At 44.6% G+C, this 19008-nt stretch overlaps 1 protein-coding gene across 1 annotated transcript; it reads right to left on the minus strand.

The window, feature by feature from the left end:
* Window positions 1-4462: 4462 nt before the first annotated feature.
* Window positions 4463-18589, minus strand: LOC137534783 (zinc finger protein 3 homolog). The gene is made up of 7 exons (XM_068256433.1): window positions 18546-18589; window positions 17537-17652; window positions 17135-17269; window positions 15160-15226; window positions 14769-14857; window positions 14146-14662; window positions 4463-9464 (listed from the first exon to the last, which is right to left on the minus strand). Exons 2-7 carry the CDS (start codon window positions 17630-17632, stop codon window positions 8512-8514), a joined length of 1857 nt encoding a protein of 618 aa, XP_068112534.1. The 5' UTR covers window positions 17633-17652; window positions 18546-18589; the 3' UTR covers window positions 4463-8511.
* Between the last annotated feature and the right edge of the window lie 419 nt (window positions 18590-19008).

Raw genomic sequence — 19008 nt, forward strand, 5'->3', positions numbered from 1 at the left:
CTGACTTTGTGCTCAATGCTTCCTGATTGTGCGTTCCATCTTGGTTAAGGCGAGATCGCCATCTTGTGGTGAATAGGCTAACTACAACCTCTATTATTGGAATAATCGGCACCGACATATTTATCATTATTTATGATAATTATTAATTACAATTCTCTTTATCTATTAATCACTAAAACCTAATCTACAGCCTCATCACCAGTGATATGCACATTACAGAACTTGAAGCAAAGCACATTTTACCTACAAAACACAAGTTGCACTATGTGTGCAACACGCACTATGGGGTTGATTGATTCACTAACAGAAATAGTGCGAGTAAGGGCCAGTGCACACCAAAAAGCGTTAGCGTAATCGCAATTTCGCAAACACTTTTTGAAGTGGTTTTCCTAAGGCGATTCATGTGCCTAGCGATTTTTTTCTAATCATGCCTAGCATTTTTTGGATCGTTTTGGTGTAGCGATTTTCATTTTTGTTACAGTACAGCTGTAACTGAACTGCTTTTGTAACAAAAACTATTGGAGAGGCTTACCTTTCTGAGGTGCTTTATGTCAGCTCATTACACTTTTTTGACACTTGATTTGGCATTTCCGCATTGGAATTTGGAAATACAAGTGCGGTAGGCGGATTTTTGTGGAAATTTCTGCTGACTTTAACATTAATTATCTCAAAAACAACAATTTTCTAAACATTTGGTGTTTCTAGCTTTGCTATTAACCTCTAAAGTCGGCGGCAATTGACTAATGTAAATGCAGAAAATCTGCATTACCGATATGTTGTATGCCGCCGACTTTGGAGGTTAATAGCAAAGCTCCCATAGGTGCCAGAAACACCACATTTTTAGGGTATGTTAAGCAGAAGAGAAAGAACAAGAGGAAAAAAATTCAAATAGACCTAGTAGTTTTTGAGAAAATCGATGTTAAAGTCAGCAGAAAATCCGCATCGGAATGCGGAAATCGGTAGTGGTAATCAGCAATGGCGAAATGCAGATTTTCTGCGGAACGGAAATTGTCAATTCCGATCATCCGTAGACTTTGGTCAGGGAATAGAGATGCAAGTTTCTGACTTGCTGGTCATGATCACGTGCTAAAGCAGAATGTGACCACAGCCAATCACAGCTTTGCAAATCTATCAGCTAATCAAACAAATCACAATCTTCTCCATGAGTTCTTCTAGACATGACCATCAATACTTGTAGTCAGGAAGCTATCACTCCAAAAAGCAGACCTCAGTCCGTCAGCATATGGCTAATATCGCCCTTAAGTTGGCATAAATTACTCCATTTTTTTTGTAGCATCGATATCTGGCAGATTCGATCCCAATGTTCAAATTTGCCAGAGATTGATGCTGCAACGTGAATGCCTGATGATAATTTGAATTATCTTCTGAGCAAAATCTAACGATCCGGCATGCTAGGAAGATATTTCTAAAAAAGGCTCCATCAGTTGGGCAGCAATGTTGATCTCCACGGCCTCGTGATCATGGGTAACCCGTGATCACAAGCTGTTTTTTCTGATCATGAGGTCGGATTCTGAATTCATGATCGCCTCTCGATCACGGATTCAGTTTCGAATGCACTCATGATCTTGGTCCAAATTTAGCCGTGATCACGGCCGTGATTATAACCTGAAAACCCGCCAACTTTAGCGGTTAATAGCAAAGCCCCCTTACATGATATAAACACCAAATTTGCAGGATATGTTACGTAGAACAGTGGGAACAAGGGGGAAAAGACCTTATAGTTTGAGAAAATTGATTTTAAAGTTTCAAAGGAAAATAGTATAATTTAAATGCGGTATGACACTAAATGTATTTACTGCATTTACATGTATTCTTTTTTCCTTTGAAATTTCCTTTGAAACTTTAAAATCGATTTTCTCAAAAACTATAAGGTCCTATTGAAAAAAAAAATTTTTTTAAGTTGAAGCCACTGATCACCTTTATAATCCATGCAATTTTGGTGATTGTAGCTAGTGTTGATCGAACAGTGTTCGCCACTGTTCGTTATTCCCCAAATATCGGGGTGTTCGGGTTCGGCAGCACTATGCGGTGCTCGGCTGCGCTGTTCGGGGGGGGGGGGGGGGGGTTGGGGGGCTGGAAGGGACGCAGCATGAGGAGAGAGCTATGGCCACAGTAGGCGGGGAGGGGGGAGACGGTCCCCCCCTCCCTCACCTCGGGGCTCTCCCCTCTAGCTTAAAAAAGTGTGTGGTTGGCAGCGGCGGGCAGCATGCAGATACATACCTTCCGTGCGTTCCACCGCATACTCCTCGCTCTAGCGTCTGACGCAACTTCCGGTTTACCGGAAGTTGCGTCAGACGCTAGAGTGAGGAGTATCTGTGGAACGCACGGAAGGTATGTATCTGCCCACTGCTGCCCACCACACACTTTAAGCTGGAGGGGAGCACAGAGGGTAGAACCCCGAGGTGAGGGAGGGGGGGGGGGGGCGTCCCCCTCCCCGCCAACAGTGGCCATGGCTCTCCCCCCATGCTGCGACCCCTCCAGCAGGCAAGCTGCTCGGGTCCCCATTGACAGGCTCAGTGTTTGGCCGAATATGCCGAACATCTGGACGATGTTCGGCCGAGCCGACCCGAATATCTGGGTGTTCGATCATCACTAATTGTAGCATGTATGGGGGCTTTGCTATTAAAGTTAAAGTCAAATCCGTGATCACGGATTCAACATGTAATCAGGACTAAAATCCGAGTTGAATTCAGAGCGCCAGATCAAAGCCAGATCACAATCACGGCGTATCCGGATTTCGATTCTGCCGTGGCCGGATTTACTCAAATTCGTGATTGGGGGGTATCTGAGCAGTAGTAGGTGCGTTTGACGACTGATGGACCTAAGTGCAACATGTACACTCTCAGATCCCACCCCCCTTTGTGAGTGTGGATGCAGTGCTTAAGCCACCTGACCGCTGGTGTGCTCCTTCCTGTATCTCTTGTCTTCTCTTCTTTGCCTCCAGGCGCCTTTATCATGTGACCTGGTGGCATGTACAAGGTCACACACGTGCTATCAGTTTGAGGAGTACATGTGCCCCCGTAGATGATGAGTAAAGAACACACAGGACACTGGAGCAGGCGCGCCAGCAGATAGGTGAGCTGCTCCGCATCCACACTCACCATGGCCCAGGAGGCACACAATACATTGGGGAGACCTGGGGGTCAGACAGGCAGAGGTAAGGTAGATTTGCAATAGATTTCATGCTGAAAATCGATTGGAAATGTGTGTTCAGTGTGTGGGCAGCTTATACAGTAGATCCCTTCTCTGATTAGGTTATATCAGAGAGGGATCTATTTTATGGTTGCTCAGGCGACCATTGAGTAATGTATGGCCACTTAAACACAGTTAGGGTGGCCATGCATCTGTCGATTTGGTGGCCACCGATCATCCGATTCGATAATTATTATTGAATCAGATTAAAATCAGTGTCGTCAAGAGCATGCTCGATTGACAATTCAACCAATTTTGGGACATCTCAGGCTAAAGGGCTTGATCGGGTGCATGGCGGTAATTGTGTGCGATAATTGCGAACCTTGAATGAGATAGAAACATCTGGCCGTTGTCCCAAAAATATTTTGCGTGCCCCCTGGTGCCCATGCATTTATACTTTACCTGTCACACCGTAGTCCATGTCCGCCGTACTTTGGCACCCCATGTGACTACTGGCTTATTGCACATGGTGCATGTGTGATATCACATATGTGCCCCGTGGGAAATAACAGCGGTAGTTATATAGGATGCCAATGTGAAAGTATGGTAAATACTTGGGGGACAGCGTGCATGGGCACCGGGCATAAAATATTAGGGGGGACAGTGGATACTGTGTCACAAGGCCAATTCCTGAAAGATTTCATGCTGAAATCGATGGGGAATTGGCTTGCAGTGTATGGGCAGCCAACAGATCTCTTGATCAGATTCAATAGACAGAGATCTGTGTCTTGGTCGAATCTGCCCATACATCGCTAGTCAGCTAAGTTTCCCCACTATGAGCCCCACAGGCCAGAAGATCTGGAGAGACAAATCTTATGTCACAGGCTAGAGTATCAGTTCAAAGCTTCGGGTCCTGGCAGGTTTACAAAGGAAATCGCCGCCAGAAGACTTGGGCACAGGATACAGCCGGTATATGGCTTGTCCTGCTGCTGCACATGTCCCAGTGGCGTTAATTACTATTCCCCCTCCAGGTCCACGTGGATGGTGGAGAATGATGTAATTTGGTTGTCAGCTATTGCTGGCAACCAAATTACAGTGTTTTAAAAGTAACTTCACCTCCTTCTTCTGATGACGCCGTTACTCACTGTGCGCCGCTATAGCTATAATTCCTATTACGGTCTATGGTGGAGCCGGCTGCACCCAAATCTCCTGCGCAAGATTCCTTATGTTCACCTGGCAGGCACCAGGGACACAGCTTAAATGATCCACATTCTCCTCCAACGTGTAAAGACAAACATGACACCTCTGATTGCATTACAAGGAATGTTAACAGGTTTATTGAGAAGCGAGATATACAGCATATAAAGAGAGGGGAAATAAAGAGATAAGAGATGTACATGTGGGGCACCAGCTAAAGGTGGGAGGTGCTTCCTGAGCATCTTATGGGCTCAGCATGTAAGCAGTGACATAAAAGTCAGATGTGATTATACTGTATCAATTAAGAGGCACCACTAATTGTACAGCCTAAACTAACTGCTGAGGTTTTTATGACTCTTGTACCACAAACAGGCTGTCCGATAATAGTCCGATTCCCGGCAACAGCTGGAGCCAATCACAGTACATACAGAGAATGGGAGGACTGTTCTAGGAAGGCATTGTCCTCCTGGGCCTCTCTAATTCCTTTAACAGGGGCTATTTGAGGTCCATCTGCATATGTCACTTCCGTGTGGCTTCCTCTTCACTAAGGAGTTACTCCCATGAACATAACCTGCCCTACTTTAGTGACAGGGCAACAGTTTGAGGGAGGTGGAGATGAAAAGGTTATGTTCTTAAGAATCAGAGTGGAAGCCACATTATCATTACCAGCTGAATGTCAGTGCAGCCTGGCAGTCTTTATCAGATCCCCTCAATCTTAAAGCATTTACCTCTACCTTGCCCAGCAGTCAAAAATAGCCTATCTCTCCAGTAAGTCATAGGTGGCTCCTAATGTCTCCCAACAAGCCTAAGTGACTCCCAGTATGAGGTGGTGCTGATGAGCTCCTGACATGGCCCAGAAAGAAGAGAACAGCATTATGAAATAACACATTTTATTCAACATATTCCCTCAAAACTGATTCACTTGGTACAGCATAGTTGCAGTTTTTCTAGACTGTTCAAATGAAAGTCCTTTGGTTGGGCCTCAAACCAGCTTTCAGCAAGATTTGCAACATAAATGCCCTTCAGGTGTTTCTTCAAGTTAAGTCAAGACAAGACAGATAATAGTCCGAAGGGGCAAGGTCAGGTGAGCAAGAGGGATGGTGGACCAATTGGAAACCCAGGGTGTTCAATTTAGCAGCCACAACATTGGCCATGTGCACAGATGCATTGTCCTGCAAAAAAGTATCTCTTTGGTCAACTTTACATGGTGTTTCTTCTTAATTGGCTCCTTCAGCTGGTCCAGGAGGTTAGCATAAAACTATCCAGTGACACTACCATCTGTGTCCCAGAAAATGGACACCATAACTTTTTGGCCAATTTCTAGGGTTGGAACATTTGCCGCTGGGTCCCACTTGGCACCATTCCTTTGACTGTTTCTTAGTTTCAAGATCTTTGGCTGCTTCAACACGTTTCTTCTTCTGATGACTATTCAAACATTTTGGCACTAACTTCGCTGAAAGCTTGTGCCTGTCCAGGATAGTGGTGAAAATAAATCCCAACATGCTCCTGTAAGAAGTCCAGCATCTGGGCTATCTTTTTACTGATATTTGTCAGTCCTCAATAATCAGCTCATGGACAGCATTGCAGGTTGCCAGGTCAGTTGAGGTTGGGGGGCACCCACTGTGGGGCTCATCTTCAACAATAAAATGCTAAGTCTTGAAACAAGATATCCAGGTTCTGACAGTGCTGTAGGAAGGACACTTCTCCATGGTTTGGGACATCTCAGTGTGAATATCCTTTGCTTACTTTCCCTGGAAAAATTAAAACTTCATGATGGCCCATAAATTTGTCAACATGAAACCTGGTTGTGCCTCTGCCATGATAGCTTCTCACTCAAGGAAAAAAAAAGTTTTAACAATCACAGACACCTGATATTTGTACAGTTGCATATTAAGATATTAGGCTGTCCAATCTCCCACACTACTTTTACTACTTCATCTAAATGGGGGCGAAACTTATCAGCACTCTCTTCAATTAGCCAGCAGTCACAGATGACCCAAATATCTGCCTGTACTCATCAGTGGCTGCCTATATCTTCCAAGATGTATAGATAGTCCCCAATATTTACCAGCATTTATAGGTGGTCCCCAGTATCAGCCAGCAGCCATAGGTCCCACCACCAACATCTACCAGAAGTCAGAGATGACCCATAATATCTGCCAGCAGTCATAGGGATCTCCAATATCTGCCAGGAGTCACAAGCAGCCACCAACATTAGTCAGCAGTCATAGACGGCTCCCAACATCTGTCAGCAGGCATAGTCAGTACACAATATGGGACTGCAGTCATAAATAACTTCCAATATCTACAGTCACTGGTGGCCAAAATCTCTGTTAGAGTCCTTCTGTCAGTAGATAGCAAATTCTACAAAGCTGAAGACATACAGTGGGGTAAACTTTGAAGGTTTACACATTCTAGGGGATAAGACAAAACTACGCAGGAAATGCACTTGAGTACTGAAAAGCTGAGGCGCTGCAACATTGTTATGCTTTATGTAACACTTATGGCACCAATAACTTTTTTCAACACTCCTGTGCAAGATGGTGATGGGGATAAGGGACTGTAATGATCTGCTCAGCTGTCTGCACGGGCAGACAGCTGTTTGTCCATTCTTTAGGTCTGAGTGCTGCAGGTCTCTGGAAAAGTTGCTCTGCTACTGAGGAATTTGCATACACTTGTCATGCAAATTGCCTAGCTGCCTCCTTTGATGGCTTGCAGTATAAATACCTTGTGCTTCCAGAATTCCTTGCTGGTCATGATGGTTTGTTCTCGCTAACACCTGGAGTGTCAGGTTTCCGCTGTCGTGTGTTCACCGTCGCTGGGTGGTGACTAGATTGGTGGACATCCATCTCTGTGCTTATTCAGTCTTGTGTCGCTGTTAGCAATCGCCATCTCTTGCGATTGCTTTCCCACTTGGTCTTCACTGTTGTGTGTTTACCGTCGCTGGGTGGCGACTAGATTGGTGGACACACATACATTCTGTCTCTGTGCTCTCTCTCTTTAAGGGCTATCTTGCCCTGCATTGCTTCTACTCGTACAATTCCCGTCTGGCATATGTGGCAGTACAGAGAGGTTTGTTCCTCTGTTCTCCACAGCTCCATCTGTCGGCAGGAATTCCCCTCTACAGGTGCATTGCACCGCAGCTGAGTTCTGTCAAATTATATGCTTGTGGAGGATTTCCGCAGTGTCGGCGCGCATCCTGTGCGCTGACCACGGAGATAATTCCACAATCGTTACAGGGACACTTGGTTGTGTTTTCCCCTAAGATAAATAGTCTCAGCCCTCTCCTGATACAGAGACAGGCTGCCCCCAGCAAATCAGATCCCCAGCCACAGCTGGAGACCATCACAATATTCACAGAGTCAAGGCCATATGGGATGTAGAACAAGGCCAGAAGCCCTCTATACAGACTGTGGTTGCAAGAGTACCTGTCTGTGGTACAAAAAGCTTTAGCACTACAGGCATTATACGATGTTATAAAACACAATGGAGAACTACAAATTACAGTTTACCTTTTCAAATGTAATCACCTTACACCCTTAAAAGGAACCTGAAGTGAGAGGGATATGGAGACTGCCATATTTATTTCCTTTAAAGTAATACCACTTGCCTGGTTCTCCTGCTGATCATCTGCCTCTAATACTTTTAGCCATAGCCCCTGAACAAGCATGCAGCAGATCAGGGGTTTCTGACATTTTTGTCAGATCTGACGAGATTAGCTGCATGCTTGTTTCTGGTGTTAGTCAGACACTACTGAAGCCAAATAGCCCAGCAGGGCTGCCAGGAAACTGGCAGTGTTTAAAAGGAAATAAATATGTCAGCCACCATATGCCTTTCACTTCAGGTTCCATTTAAGGATTAAATGTTCCTCCTGCTGGAAATATGCAGCAGCTAGAGGTTTCCTCCAGGTCAGTTTAGGAGTACCATATTTCATTCTACTTTTATTTCAGGGTCCCAGACACCCTGTCCTCCAGGAGATCTCCAATATGTGTCCAAATGTGATTTATGCCATTTCACACACTGACCGGTGAATTCTCTTATGTGTGATCTCTGTCCAAAGGGTTTCCCACACTCAGGACAGGAATAGGACTTCTCACCAGAGTGACTTCTGCAACATATAAAAACATCTGACTTCCACTGAAAATATTTCCCACACTCAAATCAAGAATAAGATGTGTCAACCAAGTGAAGTGTTTCATGTAAGCGAAGATGAAAATCGAACGCAAAGCTTTTTCCACATTTTGTACAGGAATAAGGCTGCTGGGCTGTGTGAGCCTTCTTGTGTCTGACAAGGCTTGATTTCTGTACAAAACACTTCCCACACTCATTACATGTATACGGCCTCTCACCCGTGTGAATTCTTTGATGTATGACAAGGTGGGAATTGTTGTTGAAACATTTCCCACACTCAGAACATGAACATGTCTTTTCCCCAGTGTGAGATCTCCTATGCCTGGCAAGGCCCGATTTACATGAAAAGCTTTTCCCACACTCAGAACATGAAAATGGCTTCTCCCCTGTGTGAGATCTCTCATGTCTAACAACCTGTGATTTACTTATAAACCGTTTCCCACACTCAGGACAAGAATAGGGCTTCTCACCTGTGTGACACCTCTTGTGCACGACAAGATGTGATCTACGCCCAAAACATTTTCCACACTCGGCACATGAATACGGTTTCTCCCCTGTGTGAGATCTCTGATGTATGGTAAGCTGCGAGTTCTGTATGAACCATTTCCCACACTCCTTACATGTATACACTTTCTTTGTTGTCTGAGAGCATCGATGCACATCAAGATAATCTTTACTTTGGAACATATTCCCACAGTCATCGCAGGAATACGGCTTTTCTTCAGTGTGAGTTGCTTGATGTCTGACAAGGAATGACTTCTGATTAAACCATTTCCCACATTCAGAGCAGGTAAATCTCATTCCCTGCTGGGAACCACCACGAGACCCTCCAGGGTTACGGACATAGGGGAATCTGGGAGAGATACTTGGGATATTGGAGCTTCCTTCGGGAGAACTTCTCGTAATGACATCATCTTCCATTGTACAGTCTGGGGATACAGAGAGACGAGCCTCTGATGGGGTTTTGATGCCAGGACTCTGCGCTGCAAATAGAGAAAACATGATCACTTCTTGTTTCAGTCTCCTGGGGAGAGTAACCATTATCAGACAGAAGATAACATTCAACTTAATATACACTGTTTACTAACATCTGTCCTCCCATCCTTCTGTTGCCAATGATTCCAGCTCCTATTGTCCTCCTATTGTAGGAATTCAGTGGAGGGGGGGGGGGGGGGGACTGGAACAGACAATATTATTCTACTTATCTAGCTACTCTTGATTATAAGCTGTTTGGCCTACTGGAAAGTGTACAGTGGATGAAGGAGAAGGTGGGACATTCCCTTCCCTACTTTGACTGTGGGGGGGAGGGGGCATTCCATGCCATACTTCAAATGCGGAGGGGGTGGGGACATTCTATTCCCCACTTCAATGGAAGAGGGGGGGGGGGAATATTCCATTCCCCACTTCGCAGACTGCATCGGAAAAGTAAGGACAGTAGCCAGCATCAGTGTTGGAAGAGGAGGAGGAGGGAGTATTTCTGGGGGAAGCTATACAGGATATAAACAACACAGGCCACGCCAAGCAGTACAAAATGTAAATTCCACAAACATAGTCAAATAAATATATTACCGCATTTTCAGCCGAATATAAGACGCACCCAGGTTTAGATGGCAAAAACCAGGGAAAAATATATAATATATTTACTAAACCTGGTGCGTATATGTTCCAGAAGCCTCTCCCCCCCCCCCACCCCCCGATTGGTGTCCTCCTGTGTCCCCTTCTGTCCCCAGTGTGTCAGCTTTTGGCACGAGGTGTCCCCTCTTGTCCCCAGTAGAGTTGCAATGATATGAATATCCATGATATGATAATGTCTAAAAAAATATCACGGTATGATGGTATCACAGAATACAGTATTACACAATTAACATTACCCAGGCCTCCCCCTTACATTAACCTCTTGAGGACCACAGGCTTACACCCCACTAGTGACCAGGCAATTTTTTACAATTCAACACTGTGCAGTTTTAATAGTTTATTGAACTTAGCACCAAAATAAATATTACCCCTTTTTCTTGCCACCAAGAGAGCTATGGCTACATGGCACAGCACTATGGCAGGGATTAGATTGAGAGCCCATCCGAGAGACAGTTAACTGCCAGGCATGCACTAGATCGCAGCGCTGTACACAAATAAATTACCTCTTTTTCTTCAATTCAGCCTGCCAGCTCCGATCGCAGTCAGCAGGCTGATCGCAATGGCTTTTCGTGTCCCCTTGCAGGGAACGGGCGCTTGAGCGAGCGCTCGCTCCCTGCCAAATCTCGTCATGACACCAATCGGCGTTAGGTGGTCCTGGAGCAGCTACTCTGCGACTGCCCACTGGTGTTAAGCTGTGGCAGAGAAGTTAAACAATATGCCCCCTACACCAGTATGGTAGCCAGATGTGTCCCATTCACTCAGCATACATATGATTAAGCCTCTGAAGATTTGGGCGCAAGGTAAAGCTGTAAAACGGCTCACCCTGCTCCTGCAAAAAGTCCTGGTGGCATTAAATACTATTCCCCTACCCCCTCCAGGTCACCATGGATAGTGGCGACCTTCCTCCTTTCAAACCAAAAGGAGGAAGTGTGGTAGTCACGTGACTGTGAATTGGAATGCAGTGTAGGACACACGGTGGGATGGATTAACCCCCCTGGTGGTATGAAATGTGCGGCTGCGCAGCCGCGGGAGGGTTTTTTTCGCCTTTTTTTTTTTTTTTTAGCATGTAGCTAGCCTAGCGCTAGCTACATGCTTCCCCCCTCCCCGCGGCGTCCGCCCGTCCCCTCCAATCGCAGCCGGCGCCGCTTGCCCATAAGGAAATCCCGTTCTGATCGGGATTTCCTTGAGGGCTTCCCCCGTCGCCATGGCGACGAATGGAGTGACGTCACGACGTCACGGACGTCGTGACGTCACAGGGAGTCCCGATCCACCCCATAGTGCAGCCTGGCGGCGATTGGCTAGGCTGTGCAAGGGGTATGCGGGGGGGGGCCTGTTTCCGCGGCGCATCGGCGGCGGGCGGCGGCATTCAGAGCAAACACGCAGCTAGCAAAGTGCTAGCTGCGTGTTTGAAAAAAAAATATGTAAATCGGCCCAGCAGGGCCTGAGCGGCACCCTCCGGCGGCTAACTCCGTGTCACACACGGGGTTACCGCCAAGGAGGTTAAAGCAGAAGACTCCTGGGTAAGTTTAACCCTCCCACACACCCCGCTCAGGTGTGCTTATTAACTGGATGAATTCCGAATAAAACCTATTCGGAATGTATCCATTGCTCATCACTAGCCAGGAATAGGTGCAGCTAGTATAGATAGCCAGGAATAGGTGTAGCCAGTAATAAGTGGCCACAGTATAGGTAGCCAGAAATATGTGTATCCAGTAATAGGTGGCTGCAGTATAGGCAGCCAGGAATATGTGCAGCCAGTAATAGGTGCCCGCAGTATAGGTAGCCAGGAATAGGTGCAGCCAGTATAGCTAGCCAGGAATAGGTGCCTGCAGTATAGAGAGCCAGGAATAGGTGAAGCCAGTATAGCTAGCCAGGAATAGGTGCCCACAGTATAGATAGTATAGTCAGGGATATAACAGAAAAAATAGGAAAACCCAAAAAATTGCAAATATATACTTTTTCTTTTAATGTTCCAAAAAGTGCAGAAAATTGGTATACAAAATCTTCAATCCAAACACATCACGTGGTAAAGTGCATATAAGGCAACAACATGGATTTGTTTCGGGTCAACGAGCCTTCTTCAGGCCTTTACAAATATAATGAACATCTGCATCTCATCTGGACAAAAACTAAGCCAGGAAAGACCACCAATCAAAAGATTATAAGCGAGACCGCATGGGAGCAGGACGTCCAGACCAGGTGGTGATTGCAATTTTTTGGTTTTCCTGTTTTTTCTGTTATATCCATGACTGTGCTATAGTGCTTGTGGTGGGAATTGTGGTTCGCCTACAGGCATTTTCTCTTTATTCTCCCATATACAATATTACCCACAGTATAGATAGCCAGGTGGAGGGGGATTGCAGCAGCAGGGTTTAACATATACTCACTTTGCAGAGGTCCTGCACGCATGCACTACTTACTTCTTTCTTATTCCCGTTTTTGCATTCCATCTCCTTGCAACAACTCCCAAGTAAGTAGCACACGCATGATGGATCAAGGCAAAGTGAGTATTTGTTTACACCCGCCGCTGTTCATGCACCCGGTGCTGCATCCCACCCTCACCGCTGCATCCCCCCTCCTCCGGGAAACCAGTAAAAACAAGATTACCATGCACGTCCACATGCATTACCATGCACAATCAAAATGGGGTACACCGCTATACCACGACAACCCTAGTGCCCAGGTGTCCCGCTGTGTCTGCTCAGGCCTTTCCCCGCTCCCTTTTCTGTGTCTTTGCTCCCCAGTGTACATGTAATGCAGTGTAGCAGCATGTCTTACCTTATCCGCCATGCCCGCAGGGATCGCCCACCTCTTGTGTGTGTGCACCAGTGTGTGTGTTTGTGTGTGCTTGCGCGTGTGCATGTCTGCATGTGTGGTGGAAGGGGGCTTTCAGTAGAGGGGCTTTTTAGCTCTTTTGACCCACTATGAAATTATTACCCATTTTATGTCTCTATGGATAAAAGCGGACCCAAACCAAACATTTTTTTAATTCAAAATATTTACTTGCACCACTCTGACACATATAAATATAAATAAACGCTCCTTCAAGCCTATGAGCATTTCAGTGCATGCGTTTCACCCTCCTCTTTGCATAACTAGGGTTATACAGGTGGCAGCCATTAGCAATTCCTCCGTTGCTGGACACCATCTACTCCACCAGTTTGCCGGATTATTTGCCAGCAATATGAAAGAAAGGGAGGGGTTTCTCCAATAAATGTAACATATTTTATATTTGTCATCAAAGCTGAAAAAAGGCTGTTATTTATTATTATAATTTAGAAAATTGATTTAATTTCTGAAATCTTGTATTTTTAGTGTGGGTCCACTTTAACTGGGTAATACCTCTACCTTACAGGTTCTATAATCCAGTCTTTCTGAACGCATGCCTAGATTTTCAGGGATATGGATTGATTTGCACGATTCAATGTAATGATGCATAGTGGGAGTAAACATGTACTCAGTATACATAAGATACGTAGTACCAAAGACTATTAAATATGTTCTCATTGGGTGAGGAAATTGTTGCAGTAAGCCAATAAGTAGGCAACAAAGATGCAAAAATGTAAATGTTTGGGAGAGGTGGGGTGTTTGCTACCGACCCTCCCCCCTCAATCTCCGCTTCTTCATAAGCATCATTTACAGCTTCTTCCTCACTTATTGCTTAAAGACAACTGAAGTGAGAGAGAAATAGAGGTTGCCATATGCATTTCCTTTTAAACAATGCAGATTGCCTGGCTGCCCTGCTGATCCTCTGCCTCTAATACCTTTAGCCATAAACCATGAACAAGCATGCAGATCAAATGATTGTGTTTGCTGCATGCTTGTTTCCGGTGTGTGATCCAGACACTACTAATGCATGAAAGATCAGCAGGGTTGCCAGGCAACTGGTATTGTTTAAAACTAAATAAATATGGCAGCTTCCATATCCCTCTCACTTCAGATATGCTTTAATGCCACCTGTACTGTACTCAACAGGCAAACAATTGTTAGTCAACTTGGTCTTTTGAATATCTAATCTTTATTACTTACCAGTGCATATCCCTGTAAAAATGTCTTCCTCCTTTGTTGACCTTGTCACTTCACCCTCCTCCATAGACTGCTGATCACGCCTCACAGATGCCTCTTCTTTGTCTTTAACTGTTCTCATCACATCACGATTCTCTATAGACTGCTGATCACCCCTCACATTCATCTCTTCTTCCTCCTCTTTCATTGCCCACATCACGTCAGACTTCTCTATAGACAGTTGGTCACTTCCCACACATATCTCTTCTTCTTCCTCTTTATATTTCCTCATAATGTCACCCTCCTTCATAAACTGCTGATCATGCCTCACATACATTTCCTCCTCCTCTTCTTCTTTAATCGGCCTCATCATGTCACCCTCCTCCATAGACCGTTGGTCACTCCTCACATATGTCTCTTCTTCTTCTTCCTTTTTAATTGTCCTCATGTCACCCTTCTCCGAAGAGATCTGATCACCCCTCACATACGTCTCTTCTTCTTCCGCTTTCAACTCCACTTTTACACCTGATAGCTCTTCTCCCTAAGAGCAAAACATGGGAGCGGATTTAAAATGTGAACATAGATAATAACAGAAGGAAATGATGTCATAAAGCTGGGAGTCTCTGGTGACCCTCAGACCCACATACCTGGGGGACAGTGGGAGCTTCCTGCGGACTATTGCCAGAATAAGGAGCCCCTGTGCTTCTCTCTGGAGGGTTCCTGTTACTGGATCCATCTGAAGGAAATACAAATGCTGACTGAATGCACTGTCTCTACAGCTAGTCAATGAGATGCAAATAATTCAAAGTTGATGCAGATGTTATGCTAATTTATAATGAAACAATTAAGTGCTGCAGCAGTCCATTTTCAAGCTGCATACATTTGCTTAGATATTAGGATAAAATCTGCATGAATTTGGAATTATTTACACCTCACTGACCATTCTTAACTGTCTCTATGTGTTTATCAGATAATGGAGGTCTAGGTAGGCATTCTATACTGCTCTCTCCTTTACAGGAAATGAAAGTCTCCTCTTACCCGCTGATGTGAGGGGCGGCTGATTCTCCATCGGGGCATCCTTGTGTTCTTCTAAGTACTCCTCCTCCTGCAGGGTGAGATACAGATGGTGAAAATGTGACACTTAAGTGGACCGGAACTCAGAACTGCCACCCTGCTCTAAATGATAAGCAACAGCATTACCTTTAAAGAAAAATATTTTTGTTAAAGCTGATACAAATCTTGCAATAAATGGGCAGTTAGTCTACTTCCTGCTTTCATGGAAGAAGAATTATTGTTAACATTCTGTGTTTACAAATGAGCTTATCTGCCATGGCAGTCAGGTGACACGGGTAGAGATCAAATTACAGCTTGTGATTAGGCATAAATGAGGGGGAATTAGACAGGCTAAATTCTCTAAATACATACAGGGCGCATTTCTCTATGTTTTCCTTCTGTCTTGTGCAAGAGTTCAGGTCCACTTTAAGATGACTTTTAAAGGGAAACCTAAACTGAGAAGGAAAATGTGCTGCTAAGCGGATATTAATTTGTCCTGCAGTGTGGGAAAGAATTCAGATGCTTTCTCCCTTTTCCCAAGTTCTTTCTCAGCAACTCAATCGGCAATTTTAGATGTAGGTAGGTGCGGTTTCCATGGAAATATATGAGCAGTGAGCGAGAAACACATCACCTGCTTTACCCAGATGAGAAGATCCTTGCACAGAATGTTGATTGGGCCACTGTGTTCTTCATTTTATTGAGAAATTAAAAAAAGAAAGAAGATGTAGCCTCCCCCATTACCATATTTCTTTCCCAAGACCCTTGTTTCCCATGCCTGTTGGTATGGCCAGGAGAAGCAGAGAATTTTCAGGGGGGCTAGCTGCAGTTTACTTCATCCCAATTAGTAGCTAATACCCACTTCTCATGATAAATATTTACCTTTACTCAAGTAGATTATCACGGAGGTCTGTATGGCTGATATTGTGGTGAAACCCCTCCCCCAGTGTGATGTCAGGACCTGGGTCCTGAAAGTTTCCTGTCTGTGAGCCTAGTTGCATTGTGGGAAATAACCACTGTTTTCAACTGCCAAGCAACCAGTATCTCCCTCGGTACATATGTAACCTATCGCTTCATTAGGTGTGTGGTTATAGAGTATGGCAGTTAGCGCTGTCTTTTTTTTAGGTCTGCCAGTAGTAAAGATGATGACGTGCAGGGTGATTGTGGATCAAACAGTATGAACAAATGTCATAGTGAATATCAATCATTTCTTGATCTCTCTTCTATTTATTAACTTCTCACTTTGCAATGTATTCATTTATTTTCCCCCTTTTCACTTAAGTTTCTCTTTAATCATATGTAGGGGTTGTTACCCCATCTCTCCAGCCCTGAGGTAGGGATGAGGTCCTTGATGTTGATGAGAGCTTTGCTGGAGAGGGGAAGGATTTCTGCCTCTCTTCAGCCCATACCTTCCCCATGTCATAAAACACACTGGCTGGTACAATACATGTGCTCTGCTCTGTACCTAAAGGTAGTTTGACTCAGTCATTCCAGTAATACCAGCCGGCCTGGAAGACTAGGGATAAAGAGTCCTGGGAAGTGAGGGTTTTCTAATAGAATAAAAAGAAGTGAAGAGAAGTTTTAGGAGAGAAATTAACAAAACAAAAAAAAAAAAAACTAAAACATTAAGCAGACTGTCATGTGAGGTGCCGAAGACAGCTCCACACTAGGCAACTCGCTCAGAAATGCATTCCTGATGTCTCTGCAACTTTGCAGAGACATCAGAAATGAGAAGCTGGGCAATAGAATCACACTGAGTGTAATCACACTGAAAGCATTTGCTGTCTAATAGTATCTCTTGGAAAGTCTAATAGTATGTAATGTGTCCAGGCCAGGTTTATAGAACCACCTGTGTTCAGCAAAAATATCTAGCCCAGAAGGATTAAACAGGCTTGTGAAGTCAATACGCAGACACATCCCCTGCTGTTAATGGATAATGGCCAAAATTCCCGGCACCACTCACCTCTTCTGCCAGCAACTCCATCATCTTCCAGGTGACCTTCAGAATCTTCTGCCTGTTTTTCCTCTTAGATGTAAGGGAGTGAGGGTGTGGCACAGTGACAGTCACATGATCGCCAGACTTCACTGGAATATAACTCTGCATGGAAAGACCAACAATAATGTCACATAATTCTCCCAGAATCCTCCTCATTTCTTCAGTCAGATATGTGTCATTAGTAAAGATAAGAATGATGCCATGTGACACTCCTTCCCCCCCAATCCCTATCACCTCTCTGGTCAGATGTGTGTTTTATTAGTAAAGATATGAGGTGTCATGTGACCTCCCAGAATCCTCATTGTCAGTAATATGTTTTCATAATGGAGAGAAGAATAAAATTATGTGGCCCCTGAAAATCCTCCTCACCTCTCCGGTCAGCAGGTAGATGATCTCCAAGGTGAGGTTGAATATCTTTTCAGTCAAATGACTCCAATCGTCATCCATCTTGATTGGTGTGGTCATGTGATCTGCACAGGATGCTCCTGTCCATTTATAAATGATAAAGGTAAGATAATCTGGGTTATAAATTGACAGTAGTACAACAACTAATACAAGGGACCTCCACCCCCCATTACTCCTATGGTACTCCCCTGGTATCCACCATTGCTGTCACTTGTGGGTGGTAGGGCCTCCACCTCCTCATTCATATAGTCGACTTCGACTCTTTGTGACCTTATGTACTTTTGCTTGCCCGAGGTGTCTATCAGTCACTGCCTCTTTCAGCTGTTGCATAGGCATATTCATAGCTTCACATATGCTGTCTACCCATATTAGCCTCTGCAGTCCCACTGACTAGCTTGTCTGCAGTTTCAATGCAATGTGGCGATTGCATAGAGTGTAGGGGCAACGGGCCCTAGGGGTAGTGCAGGGAACCATAAAAGTTGATTTATAGCTACCTATGTTGTAAGAAAAATTAACTTCTGGGGTGGGGTGAGGGCATTGTATACTGGGAGATAATGGCAAGGCATGGGGGGGAGGGGGGCACATACATAAATAGCAAACGTGCTACAATGGTTATCTGAAAGTCTCTTCTAAAACAAACTTTTCAAGGGGGATTGGGAAAGCGACAGATGTACTGGCTGTGGAGTTGGAGTAATTTGGGTACCTGAAGTCGGTGATTCATAAAACGGAGGAGTCGGAGCATTTTTGCACCATCTCCACAGACCTGGTAAGGAGTCGGAGTTGAGGAATCGGAGTCGGAACAATTCTGGGTACCTGGAGTCGGTGGTTTCATAAACTAAGGAGTCAAATTAATTTTGTACCGACTCCACAGCCCTGAGATATACTATGACCTCCTCTGTTACAAACTATCTCCAACCTCGGCTTCTGCATTGCTCCATATATAACAGGAATTATCATGCAATCATACAATTACCTCTTCTGCTGTCACTTCCAGCAACGTCTCCTCTTCACTACCCACTTCCTGTCTGTGTTACTTCATATCCTCTCTTTGTATTCATTTCTTCCTGATTATGCGTTCCACCCAGAAAGGTGTGTGATCTCCACCTTGCGGTGATTAGGCTAACTGCAGTGAAATAATCTGCACTTTTTTTATTTATTACCACCAAATTTACCCTTTGGTCATGGACAGACAGTCCAGATGATGCGAACAGTAGATAGCTCATGATTCAAAATATGTACTGAAGGTGAATAGTGTTAGAATTGTTTGAGATTTATATTGTGTAAACTGTAAATATTGTGTAGAGAGGTTGGTGGTTATATAGTAAGTGATTAAGTTCCGGAGCTAACAACAAGGGCATTTGTGTTTTCTTTAGCCATACGCTTGTAATAATAATAATAATAATTTCACAGTGAAATCCTCAATTACAATGCAAAAT

The sequence above is a fragment of the Hyperolius riggenbachi genome, chromosome 10, assembly GCF_040937935.1.
Source record: "Hyperolius riggenbachi isolate aHypRig1 chromosome 10, aHypRig1.pri, whole genome shotgun sequence".
NCBI lineage: Eukaryota > Metazoa > Chordata > Amphibia > Anura > Hyperoliidae > Hyperolius > Hyperolius riggenbachi.